The sequence below is a fragment of the Sinohyriopsis cumingii genome, chromosome 6 (genome assembly GCF_028554795.1).
Source record: "Sinohyriopsis cumingii isolate HCF-2022 chromosome 6, ASM2855479v2, whole genome shotgun sequence".
In the NCBI taxonomy this organism is placed as follows: domain Eukaryota; kingdom Metazoa; phylum Mollusca; class Bivalvia; order Unionida; family Unionidae; genus Sinohyriopsis; species Sinohyriopsis cumingii.
Genome location: NC_142966.1, coordinates 167755424 through 167769543, shown reverse-complemented (window position 1 = coordinate 167769543; position 14120 = coordinate 167755424). Strand labels below are relative to the sequence as shown.

Sequence of the window (14120 nt, the reverse complement as noted above, 5' to 3'; positions counted from 1 at the left end):
GGTGCTTGTTTTTGAATTCTCATCACTATAGACACATACAATAATGAATGGTACAAAGATAACCTTCTTTAAAAAAAAAAAAAAAAAAAAGACTACTGTTGTTATCCCACAAATAATCAGTATCGATATTGGATTTTATTTAAGCACCTTGCTTTTTCTGGTCTCCACACCTTCATGGCTTTCTAGCAGTAAGAGTCTGTACATTTATTGATTAGGGCTGTAAGAATACTCTGTACCCAGTTTGCTGATAGCCTAATTCCAAAGGAAGCCCTAACTAGGATCTGACAGTTAAACCCACTCTCACAATCAGCTGTATTTGTTTGCAGCACCAGGAATATAGTAGTTTTACAACAACCGGGAAATGTGTCAACATGATATTGCTTGATTAGACTACACAAAGTCAAAAGCTTATCTCACTGGAATGTGCATTCAATACTTGAGGCTTCATTTGGACCCTCTCTGTTCTTATTACCAAAACATGGCAAGAGGACAACACAAAATGCTGACACAAAATTCCTCTGGTTCTGTGGAAATTTTCTATGCAAAAAAAAATGTATTTCTCTGATCTTAGCAAATGCCTTTCACTATATGGTTGGGATGATTGGATAATCCTTATAGTAGTCCCAGGGTACTTTACTCCAATTTCCTAAGGATTAAATAGCCTGTGCTACTGGTGCTGCTGTTCCATACACACTAAAACATAAAACCCACAAGCAAGTATTCTCACTCACTCCTGGGTTCTTTACATGACTACTGTGCTGCCATTTCATATGGGTGAATTCAATGTAAACTGAGGCTGCCCAAGTTTTAAACTGCTTTAATAAAGTTGTCAATGCTATGATCTGCAAGTGTAATCCCAGGGTCTTTTTCTCCTCAACAGTGGTGACAGCTAACAGGACTGGTATCATCCAGCAAAAGTAGCAATAAGCTAATATTTTATTTTCCATCTTCTTACTCAACCCCACTGCTTTTTCTCAAGCTTTCTCCTGTCCACAGAAGATAAGCAATGAGCTTGTTGACCTTGTAGATGTCAGCAAATGAACTGTTCTATTTCTTCCAGTGCTTTTGACTGACAAACGAACCCATGCCATTACCACTGCTTGTTTGGCAGACTCATTTTTAATGGCCAGAAACACCCCTGTTGTATCATGATATACTTTCCACTCATAAAAGCTTTAGAGTCGATCAATATTTTAATAAAATAACCCTGAACTTTAACAACTTCACCTGTTTCCAAAAATGTTCTTGTTCTGCCAAAAAATCATAATTTTGTGTCCAAACGAAATATCGCATATTTCCCAAGTCTCACTATAGTTCTTTTTTGTCTGACATTACAAAAATGTACCGGACTAGCATCTGTCTCTGTATGTGTGTGCACACGTTTGGTTTTTTAACATAGCTTTAACAATTTTCCAGTCATGTTGCTACAATGTCTGCAGTGCAAGAGGTTATGGTGATGTCCTGCACTACGGCATCATGCCAGAGGCATGTAGGATCATGTCCCACCCAGTCACATTATCCTGACACCAGGTCGACCTGTCCTAACATTGACCCCTTAATGCAGAGTGCCTAACGAGGCAGCTGTTTTTATAAGTCTTTGGTAGGATTCAGCTGGGTTTCATACACACACTCTCCCAATTCTGAGACAGATGCTCTAACCACTTAGGTCAATGGAATGGCTGTTGTTGTTGCTTTGGGGTTAACACCATTTTTCAGCATATGATAGGCTATACATGGTGGCCAATATATCTGGCAGAGGAAGAACCCAGCAAAATCCAGAGAAGAACCACCATACGACAAGAAGCTACTGGCAAGCTTTCTCACATACCTATGCTGGCTAAGCCTGATACTCAAACCCAAACAGACAAAGGGAAGACGTTGATAATCTGCAAAGACAAGTGCCTTAGATCACTCTGCCAACCAGGTCTCACTGTGACCATTAATAAGATATCATACAACTGAGCTCTTCTATACACATAGCATAACTTAAAAATCCATCATAATAAGACCTAATGAGAACTATCTTTATATGGAATGGATAAATAACCAAGTGTCATATGAATGGATAAATAACCAAGTGTCAATCACATATACATTTACTGCATAATAAACCATATAGCATAAACGGCCAAAATGCTGTGGATACTATACTTTCTTTCCAAACAAATCACAACAAGAATCAAATGATATGCATTCACTGATTTAATTCAGTCTTACTGATAAATAAAACAGGTAACTATTTTCACTGAACCAAAAATATCACTTAACATTTTACATAACCTTTCATGTTTGTGATTAGTACTGATTAGTACTGAACCCATCCATATTCTCTTTCACATGGAAATCAGCACCGATTGTTAAAATAGTAAAGAATATGAATGACTGAAAGAATTAAAATGATCAACAAAAGAAATAGATACAAATCAAAATTTCTCTGCTATTTTATTTACTCAGTTGGCACATTCAGTCACCAATTATATATCTCAATATGTAAAGAGACATTCCAAATTTTCTCCCACTTTATGATGCAAGTACCTGACAATCATTTAGTAACCAGCTTTCCATGAAATGTCTCTGTTGCTTTGTATGTTACACAGGGAATATTTACATTAAATTCTGAGGGTTGTATATTGTTTACCCTGGATTGGACCAAACAATAACCACCAAACAAAATTAATTCTAACATTTTTCACTATATATAAAGTTTCATGTCAATCAAAAGTAGTGAAAACAAACATGTCCTACTGAACAACTGGATGACAGACAAATGACCACCCCATAAGCTCTCCTGTCTATAACCAAAAGACATAAAAATCACTATTTTATTATTATTTTTGAATTTAAAATGAAATCAACACCGATAGAATCAGTATTATGAATTCACACAAAAACTGTGTGTGCGCATGTAATATTAATAAATTCACACATTAAAATAGGGACTAAATGAATAATTAATGTATCATGTATGTTACTGACAATAAAGTTTTCAACTTAACATTTTTAAGTCTGATCATCCTCGTACTATCTCGATTTACTACCTGTCCATTGGTCAGCCATCAATTTTCAAGCTGACGGGCTGGTCAGCCCACTGGCACAATAGACAAATTCTTTGATCTTTTCAATATCCATAGATGAATACATAAACAGTACAAAAGTACTAGCTACAGTTTCTTTATATACTTCGAATAATGTATACCACACTGGCAACTTGTTAAATCCATAAAGCATGTCACTGCCTTACAGTGTATATTTATCAAAGAAGGACTCCAGGAAAATATGCTAGTTATGGCTCAAATGTCATGAGCCTAATTCTATGAATGACAGGTTTCTCTCAGACTGCTAAGCTCTCCTGATAGGAAAAGCAATTCACCTCAAACTGTCGAAGCTGAAAATCAGCTACACACTTAAGGGGGATGGGGAATAGGTGGTCCTACCCTTTCTTCTCCCATCTTAAGCTGCCAAATAAATGCATAAAAGACAACCCCTGCATATTTAGCTGGCTTACCATATTTACCATATATATGTGGGACACTGTTTGGACACCATAAATTAATTCTGTGTGCAATGTATGTGCTGGAACACATCAGGTTTTTTTTGTCCTACATGGTCACCTTTTAAATCATATGAAGATTGCAGATAAAAAAATGCAATAAAACTTACAAAGTTCATTTTTCAAAAAGTATAAAACTCTACTTGAGATAAAACTCTTTCATCCACTGCATCATCATCTCATCAACCCAACCCTTCTCTTGCACACATACGATCCTTTCAGTGCATGAACATGTTTTAGCTTCCTCATGCTGTAACAAATTATCACTAGAGGTAACAAATCTCCTGCAGCAGAAACTGCAATGACTCAAGTCAGAATTTTTTAAAATCTGCACCAGTCACACTAATTCTCACCCTTTTAACCCCAATCTTATCAACAGCCAATCCAGGAATGAGATCAAAGTACACAAGAATTTCATCCCGTTTTAATGATCATATTGTTGGCAAAGTCATCTTCTTCTCTCCTGACCTTCTGGAATTCATCAAATGAGTTTATTTTCTCCAAATCTTCTGGGCCATTAATGTCTGTGCATGAAGCACTATTGCGTCACTTTAAAAATTGTTTCACTGCATCAATTTATTTTCAAAATTCCCATGAATACCGGTGAAAAGAAACTAAATTTGGCTTCCTATGTCAACCAACTTAGTTATAAAAAAAAAAGAATATCTGCACACTCAAAAGTCAGCTTGCTTTGTAATAAAATAACTTTGTATTTAATATCCTATCGGTAAGTTCAAACTATGAGTTTTATTGCTGTCTGCCAGCTGTGTTTAGTCACACCCCGGTTTCTATTTGCTTGGCATCTGTACTCGTACTTAATACAGATGGCAAGGCTTCCGATAACACACAAATATGTCTCTGATGCAATAAAATTAAAAATGATACATTATAACTGCAGCCTAAGAGTCCCATAGGACGCAATAAAAATTCCTGATAAAGTTGATTTCCAGATTACAGAAAAGGACGAGGATTTTCAAAACAAATGTCTCAAGGATTTTCTATGCAGTCTGCTCATTAATGTGTTCATTTCTGTGTAGCTCAATAAGTACAATGCATGTGAGCTCGAAAGGATAATGTGATAAGGATTTAATTACAAGATAAACCCTATGATGATAAATATTACTAACATTTGTTGCTTTCACATCGAGACTTGGACAAAATGCTGTGGGCATATTTGGATAAGTATTTTGGGGGTTAAATGCATACATGGCAGCCATTATGCTTTTGATGTAATCATTACGCCAATTTGTTCAACAAATTATGTTGTATGTTTCCCAGTATATGAATTACGCTGATTTGGTAAATTAAAAACAATAAAATAAACAAAAATCAGTAAAAGGATGTTATACAACAGAAAATGTAAGAGCAGATGGATCTTTGCAAACTTCAAAACATGTCAGATCAGACAAAAGGACAATTCAATACAGTCTTACAAACTTTAAAGAAGAATATGAGACTAATGTAATACAGCCCTTAGGATTGAGCACATGAATGCTCATTGCAAAACTTTTTTAATTAAATTAACGATCATTCAGTAGTTATGACGCCTCGCCTGATATTTTTGTTTTGGAGGGCACACCTTATTAACTGTCTAAATAAAGGCCTTGTGTAGTGTGTTCACAAGTCAACTGACAGGATATCAATTTTAATACATGAATATTTAAAGAATTACAAATAAGTAAAACTGACCAGGTTTTTTGTCTCTTTATTTCTGACATAAACATGCTTCTGAGTGGGGACTGCAACTTTTCCTGGTGAACTCCTATTTTCACCAAAATTTTAGTGAACCCTCTCTCTCTCTTACACACACACATAGACACACAACTTAATGTAGAAACTATAAAGTGGGACCCTGTAATATCTTGTTGCTGTTGTTGTAGGGTTTAACACCATTTTTCAGCACACGATAGGCTATACATGGTGGCCATCATTAATGGTTGAGGAAGAACCAGGGAAAACCCCGGAAAGAACATCCGACCTACAAGATTTAATATCTTGTGATGACCCTTAAAAATTCAAATGTTGGGGTCCTCAGGACTCCATAAAATATCAATTTAACAGAAGCCCTGAAATGGACACTGATGTCTGCAGGTAAATAGTATACACAGCATTAACTTGCTTTAACACATACCAGCAAAAAGACTGTCATTTGCACTCACAGTGAATGCAGTTTCAAATAATGATTTTTATTTGCGAAATTCTGTCATATATTTAACCTGGATACAATACAATCTTAATTTTTTTGTACATAAAATGTGTCATCAAGCGATCAGTTGATATTTACCTCTCTTTTTTACAATTTCGTTGTATCTAGTTTAAAGCTGGATAACTTATTCGAACATGTGAGTACAACACGATTCAATTCACGTCAATGAACAATGTGTTGTGTGTTATCCAACATAAGTAATACATGCCACAGTATGGATGCTTATGCTACATTTACAGAGTTCATAGATATATTGTTTTCTTTAATGATCATGTTTAAGAAAAAAAGAAATAAGCACAACACAGATTAGTTTCTTTGATTTTATTATCAAATAAGCATTTTATTTATCTATTTTACTGCAATGTGCAGTGGGGGGGGGGGTCAAATTCAACACATTTCTTAAGTCTTAGAACACATGTCGTAGGTGAAAAAAGTTTCACCATAAGTTCTAGCACAGGAAAAATATTAATTATTTTATCATGTCCCAGTAAATACAGTAAACAGTATTTTCTAGTGTTAAATCATTTAACTGAATGCAGCAGAGAGAACATGATCCAATCAGATCCTTTGTTACACTTAAATCAGGAGATGTTAAAAATAACCACAGTGGCCTCATACACAACAACACATGTAACAGTTAAGTTTCTTCAATTTAAATGTTTGAAGTAGACTTTAATTTCCAAATCAAAGCCTTTCAACATCATGGAAATCTTACTGAATACCAGACAGGTCATGTAACAAGCTCTCTCACTGGTTAATTGATCTTGCTTGCTATGGGCAGGGATTCTAGCTAAATCTGTGGTGTTTTTGTCTGGAATAAAGTGAACTGATGACCCATGGCTTGTGAAGATGCAAGAATTCATAAAAGCCTTTTAAAGCTTAATATAAATTATACCAATAACCTTAATATTCCAATGAAAAAAAAAATAGCATTTGGAGGAAACATTCAATAAAGGTTGAATTTTACCTCTAAATCTTCCTGTGCTGTTACAAGGTATTCTTTTAACATGTGTTCCTGCTCCCTCCTCCATTGTTGTCGTGGATCTTCTAATTGGTTGGTTTCTGGAAAACAAGTCAAACTACAAACATCTAAATTGGAACTGGATTGACAGACCTGTCGTGCTCTCCATCTCTCCCTCAAATACAATGCATCAAAACATTCCACACAAAAAAAATACTGAGGGCTGTTCCATTAAAAAATACACTGGACCCTGGGAAGGCACTTTTGAAGTGGGACACCCACCCATAGATACAATTTCAAATTTCTTACCATTTAAATATGAACACTGTGAAATCAAAGTACCCTGGCATATATTTTTTCAAAACTGCCTTCCCTGGGTACCATGTATGTTTAAACGGAACAGCCCTGGTATGTATATGGGTATCTCAACCAAAGTTTCATAATTTGAAGCCTGGGAAATATTAACAAAATCTGCATGTAATAGAACTAAACTGGAAGTGTTTAAAAAAAATATATCTATATATATGTGGACCTACTTCAATTTATTTGTTTTTCTATTAGTGGTAGACAAAATAGTTATAGGCTACTAAATTTACCTGATGGCTACTAATTTAAACCTGACTATAATCAAAGATTACATAGGTCACCTCTACAAAACATGTAGTATTTTCCAGTATCCATTGCACACATCAATTATCAAGCAAAAACTAAATTCAGATAAAAGTGATCTTGGAAAAGAAACACAATTTCATAATCAGATATATTAAATGAATCAGTGGAAGGAAAATGTTACCTCTATCAAGCTTACAGCAGTCTCCAGCAGCCTTTGTAAACACTAATTAACATGCATATAGTTAATTCAGACTACAGTAATATTAACAAAGAAATGTTTGCCACTTTCTATGTAAATTTTGTTATTAAAAATTTCAGAATCAGATATTAAAATATACAAGTGGGAGAAAATTTATATCGATCCTGCAGGCAGGAATACCACTTGTCACCGCAGCAGCAAAATCACTTTTTGAACAACATAGTTTTCACATTTCGGAAATATATCTGCTCTTATGTAGACTCTCTATCTCTCTACAACAACACATGGGATTCAAGTATTTACATTTCTTAATTGGTTTTCCACATGAATCCTGCAAATTATTAGTGACTAAACTTACATAAACTGCTGCTATTCGATACTGTTACCCATAAAATATCACATGCCTTTTTACACTCTACAACAAACAGTCACATCTTTATGAAAAACACTTTGCCAAATGTTGCAACACAATTGTCCAAGTACAGCCTAACTCAACACAATCATAATCATTGTTTGAAAACTATGGAGAAAGCATGCATTGTTTCAAAAATGCATCTTGGACTCTAAGAGCACACAAAACTGCTTTTGCTGGCCCTTATCGTAATATCTGGCAAAGATGCTGAATCATTTTTCACAATGTACATTATCACAGCAACTTTTTCTACAATATTAGTGCTCAAGTTATTACATGTGCATGTCACTGTTCACACACACTGCATTACACTTTCTCTTGTCATGGTAAAATACATAAGGTGACAGTGTTAATCATTACACCCTTAAGGTTAGAAATCGATGCATGAAATAACTAAACTTTCTGCATTTTGTATCTCTTCATTGCTTTTTGCTTTTTATAATCAGGGTTAGATAAAATTTAATCCTGACTCGCTAAGCCAAATACGGGGTGTGTTTCACAGATTCAATTCAAGGTTTAAGTATTGCAAAATTAACAAGTCTCATTAAATAAATTGTCCAAGGGATGGAAGTTTGAGAGACACGGAACCTCAAAAATACAGACAGATTCTACTACAATAGAAGCACACAAATCTCAAAAACACAAGGTATTTGTCTCGATCTCATGCAGCATTCATAGTATGAGTTTGTAATTATTTGTTTGAACTTGTTTTAATTCATATACCAATTTTCCTTTGATATGAGGTTGAAGATAATTGTTTGCATTCATCTGTCTTGAATGCTATATGACCCATTTATTCTAAGAATTTCATACATCATTTTCTTCAAAAGAATCCTGAAATAACTGTCGAATTTATTAGTTTATATGTAATGCAAATCATGTAGGAAATGTTATGCCAATGAATTTTTAAGTTTAAGCAAATATTGTAGTTAAGACATCAAGTGAATTTTGGTAATTCATTTGTATAATTTGGACGTGAATTGTTTTAACCAGGAAATCAAGCAGCTGCCAGTTGACTTTTAGTCCAGTTAGAGATTTATAGTCCAAAACAGGGCATAATGGTTCAGTAAGAGGTCTAGATTATGTTAAAGTTCAGTTATGGATGCTAAATAGCCCATTAGAGTGATACAGAATCTTCGTTTACTTGGGTTATTTATCAGCTGATGGGCTGCAAAATAATCAATATTAGCCATAGTTTCTGAATTATGATGTGACAATATCTGACATGACAAGAGGGGATAATGTTTGATCTCAGAAGTAAAAACCTGATAAAATATTTTGGGTTCCCTATTTTTTAAAACGGAAATGGCTCCAAATGTGTATATATATATATATATATATATATATATATATATATATATATAAAGAGAGAAAGAGAGCAGACAGCAAAATTATGTTTGACAACCTGAAAGAAGCTGGACAGAATACATCAATTCTAACCTGTCATCAACGTCAAATTTGGATTGAATGCAACTAGGCATACTGGACAATTGAGTTTAATTGCTCACTTGATTTCATGATGGCATTTGTCATCAGTATAAACAGAACGACTAACTGCATTTCTACAAACATGGTAATTACTTTCTAACAAAATTTTATCCTCCAAGTGTCTTGCTTTTGTTTAGTATAATTGATTACATTGTTATATTTTACATACTGGTGCTTTTGCTGTTCTACTCAATATCTCTGCTCTGATCTGTTTATTCCATCCATTAATTTCATATTTTTATTGTCCACTCAATTCAAGCAATAATACAAAGGTGGTCATCCCCTAGATAATGATAACTAAGCCCAACAACCATGAAACATTAGTAATCCAACCATTAACCACACTGGCACAGAATTAAAAAAATCCATGGAAATGGATGGCTTGTGCCATACAAATTATGTATTACAAAGAAAATCTAAGTTATTCTTCAGTTGATATAAATATGGAAATAATCAATTTATGAAGTGAAAACACTTTGTATTGTCATTCATGACTTCACCACTTGTGACATTACAATATTTCCTATTTACTCGAACAAGTAGATATCAAGATATCCTCTATTTATGCAACTTTTCTAGCTTTACATTGTAGCCATTTTACCTTTTTTGATTGGCACTATATAATGAAAATTGTAAGGGTGAAATGATTCATCGATGTATCGATGCACTGATATGTATGCTGACAAATTCAATTGTGGCACATCAGTGAGACACCAGTCTCTGAAGCTAAGGTACTTAATAAAATCCACCAAAGAAATATCTGAACCAATGGACTGGCCTCTAGATTATTAAGGAATGTTTGAAGGACAGCTGTACAAGATTTGTTGAGACCGAACAAGTGCTCTCCTCAGAAAGGAAGAGTAGAAAATCTGATACTGTAGCAAGCGATGGAGGGCTAGGATTCTCCCCCTCTGCATCACAAGCCTTAGGCCTCATATGTAGAATGTCTTTCAGCCTGGATTAGCTTCCTTGCTCAAAAACTTAAGAGATCATTGCACCAAGATCTTTGAGGCTACGGAGGCGATATCAGGATAATCAGTGGTTGTCATGAATATACTAACAGATCCCATCTCATGATGAGTGAGACTACTGCCAAAGCTTATTTGGTCTAGGACTGGAGAAACATAAACAGAAGCTGCTTGTAAAGTTTTTCTGCAAAGAAGTCCACAATTGGTTTCTCCCACAAAATGAACAGACTTTGCGTATGTCTTGATGTATAGACCATTCTGTTAAGGGTACCTTGCCTTTTCTGGACAAACTGTGTGCAAGATTTTCTTCCTGGAATGCGATGAACACTGAGTGTACTCCCTTCTGATTCTGCTCAGCATAGAAGAATCCATGCAGAAAGAGTGAGCAAAGGTACCTCCTTCTTGTCTGAGGCCTCAACCATGATGCAATGCCTCATGACATGATATATGCACCCTTTCAGGATGATGAACACGTTCAAAATCGTTTATGTGTTTGGAGACTCTCATCCGGGAACTAATGGCCCTTGAGAAATCCTCATCCTGACTCCAAACGACTCCCCTCAATGAATCTGATATGTCAGAGGATACAAGTAGATAAGACTTGGGTTTGGGGGCATGCAAAGGAAGAATCATCCAAATCTTGCCTCGATTTCTACCACTTGAGGCAGAGGCAGTACTGATAGATCAAGCATCATGTTTTTTGATCTGGCAGCAAATCCTTGTGTGATTTGCAGTCAGTCTCACTAAGGATACCAGGTCCACCATAGAACTCAAGGCTACCAGAAAGATACAAATGTGAGATGACATACTGGAAGCCTTGGTCTGTAATATCCTCAACAATTCCCGATATTGTGCATCCTTTCTTGGTAAACATGAACCTAACCCAGAAAGGTAAGGAAATGCATTCCTTTGTACAGAAAATCTTCAGATGAAATGAGATTTGCTTATTATTGTCTTTCACTCAATCTATTTAATGGCTATAATCATCCTGAATTGCATGCATCAATTAATACTTGTTAGCAAAATTTAGATAATGAATAATTATAATAATAAAGAGAATGTTCTGTTCAGCCTGAGAAATATGCTATACACAAGTGGTGCTCCTATTTCAATGAATGTCGTATGCTTCATATCGAGATGTCTGTAGTATATATGTTGTTGTTGTAGGGTTTAACGCCATTTTTCAGCACACGATAGGCTATACATGGCGGCCAGTATTAATGGTGGAGGAAGAACCCGGGAAAACCCTGGAAATAACCACCAACCCACGAGAAGCTACTACAGTGTTTCTCAAACTTGATTGTCTTGCGGCGCACCAAAAAGATCTAAAAAATTTCATGGCACACCTGTATAATGGGCTGCATGTATTTATTATTACACTATTATTATAATTACAGCGATCGAGTTCTCCCAAGATCTCACACAAGTCTCGTGTTAAAAAAGAAACCAATGAATGACAGACTGACAGAGTTTTTGTTTTTATATATGTTACTTTTTTTAACTTTTGCGACATTGATTTACCATTTAATTTTTCGATATGTTCAAGGTTTCAAAACGCTAGCAATTTTAAATATTTTTCAAAACTCCCATGGCACACCTGCAAATCTCTCGCGCAACACTAGTGTGCCGCGGCACAGTTTGAGAATCACTGAGCTACTGGCAAGCTTTCTCACAGACCCACATTAGCCAAATCCAAGACTCGAACCCACGCAGACAGAGGTGAGATGGCAGTGATCCATAATGGAGAGCGCTTAAGACCACTTGACCACTCGGGGCCCCTGCAGTATATATGAAGAACGAAATACACCTCCATGCTGCTGTGCTTGATAAAGTAAATTTCCATCAATGTAAAATTCTGAAATTTATTTTTGTTAGGCTCTGCTGATTGCATGTTGCTTCCAGAATCACACTCGAACACTATTCCGACAAATGAAATAATCATGGTTTGCAATTTATATATGGAGTAAAAATCTGACTTCATAGAATTGTTGCCACTGGTCACAAATTCTATTAAAGTTGGCTTCAATATTCTCATTCAATGCAGTGCTAAGTAATAATATATATTCTCCAGCACATCTCTTTAAAGTACTTGTTTACTTTACCTATGCAAATTAGCTAACTGGTCTCAACCACAACAGAAGTTCACACAACACATCCCCCTGACTTTTCACACAGGACATTACCCTAGCTTTTGTCAGCAAATTAAGTAATCTCTAAAAGGCAGTTGGTTATCTCAGACTGACTTAACTTTTAATTGTCTTATATACCTTGAGGATAGGTTTAGCTGAGCTTTGAATAGAACTGTTACTTACTATAGATTACATGTATATACTGCAATGGGTAAGAAATATGGGGTTTGTATTATTGCTGAGAAACACTTTTGGGCCATGATTATTGAAAATCATGTTTTTTTTTTTAAACAAGACCTTGTGGAGGATAGATGTCCATAATCATGTTCTTCACAGGATACCTTGAATTAGTCCCATACTGACTACTATGCCAAATCTACTCTCATGACGCAGTATTAGGATTTTAAGTCCATTAATGCCATAGACTACTCATTTACAGAGGCATTTTGATTAAACAAATATCTATACTTCTTAATTACATTTTAGATTTTTATTTATTAAATTTAACTTAACCCTTATGCTATGGATATATGATTTGTAGCACAACATCCTGCAGGGCTCAACTGTGATGAGAAAAAAAATCGTCTGTTTTAATTCAGATTGTTAGTCTCCTAATTCTACATTTGACTTTGAAAAACTGCTGAAATGAGGGGTTCACCAGTATGCCATATATTTTTGGTCATTCCGCACGTAGACTGGACTCATATTTAACACCATTTTAGGGTTTTTAAAAATCCTAATGATTACAAAATTACGGTAATCAATTACCAGTTGTATAAATGTTAGCCTTCATAATCTGTTTATTCAGCCAGAAATAAACATACCAGTATAAAATGTTCGGTCCTTCACAGAATGGTTCCCAGTGGTTTCTTTAAATGGATGGATAGAATGCACAAATAATAATAATAACAATAATATTAATATTATTATTTTATTATTATTATTTTTTAAAGGATAGATTTCAGTTAAATGCTGTTATTATTGTTTTTTAAAGGATAGATTTCAGTTAAAAATAGTATGTTTAATAGACAACCTTTAAAAAGGTAGTTCTGTGCTACTGCTGGAAAAATCACATGTATGTGATGAGCAACCAAACAAATACTAATAATGATCAAAATTTAATCCAATGAAGTCCAATGTTTCCTACCTGAAATATTCTCAGCATGTTTTTTCATTTATTAATGTTTTTCTAATTTCATGGTGTTTGTTTTTGTAATAATATTATTGTTTTTTATCTTAAAGGTGTTGTCTAATGTTGTAAAGCGCTTAGAGCTTCTAAAGATCAGGCGCTATACAGAGTCCTCATTATTATTATAACTGATTATCATAAATGTCACAGATAATCTCAAAACAATTTAACCATGATTCAGTTATGCCCATCTACCCATAAGCATGACATGAGTGACCTGTTAGCTCTGCCAATTAATTTTGCATTGGTGTGATCTTATTGGATAATAAGGTGTAAAAGTAGCCAATTGTTATGGACAGTGCATTGTCAGTAGGCTATTGGGTCTGCAGTGAATAAATTCAATTAGCACTGATACTCCAGTCCAAATCAACATATACCATAAAATTGCTTAAGGCTGAGCTTCCTT

At 34.9% G+C, this 14120-nt stretch overlaps 1 protein-coding gene across 3 annotated transcripts in view; it reads right to left on the bottom strand.

The window, feature by feature from the left end:
• The window catches only part of LOC149798495 (protein WWC2-like), a 123257-nt gene that overhangs the window by 92911 nt on the left and 16226 nt on the right, over positions 1-14120 (bottom strand). For all 3 annotated transcript variants that reach the window (XM_089963698.1, XM_089963697.1, XM_089963696.1), the window contains exon 3: positions 6724-6818. In XM_089963698.1, the coding sequence (XP_089819824.1) occupies positions 6724-6818 (95 nt within the window). The remainder of the gene's footprint in view (positions 1-6723; positions 6819-14120) is intronic.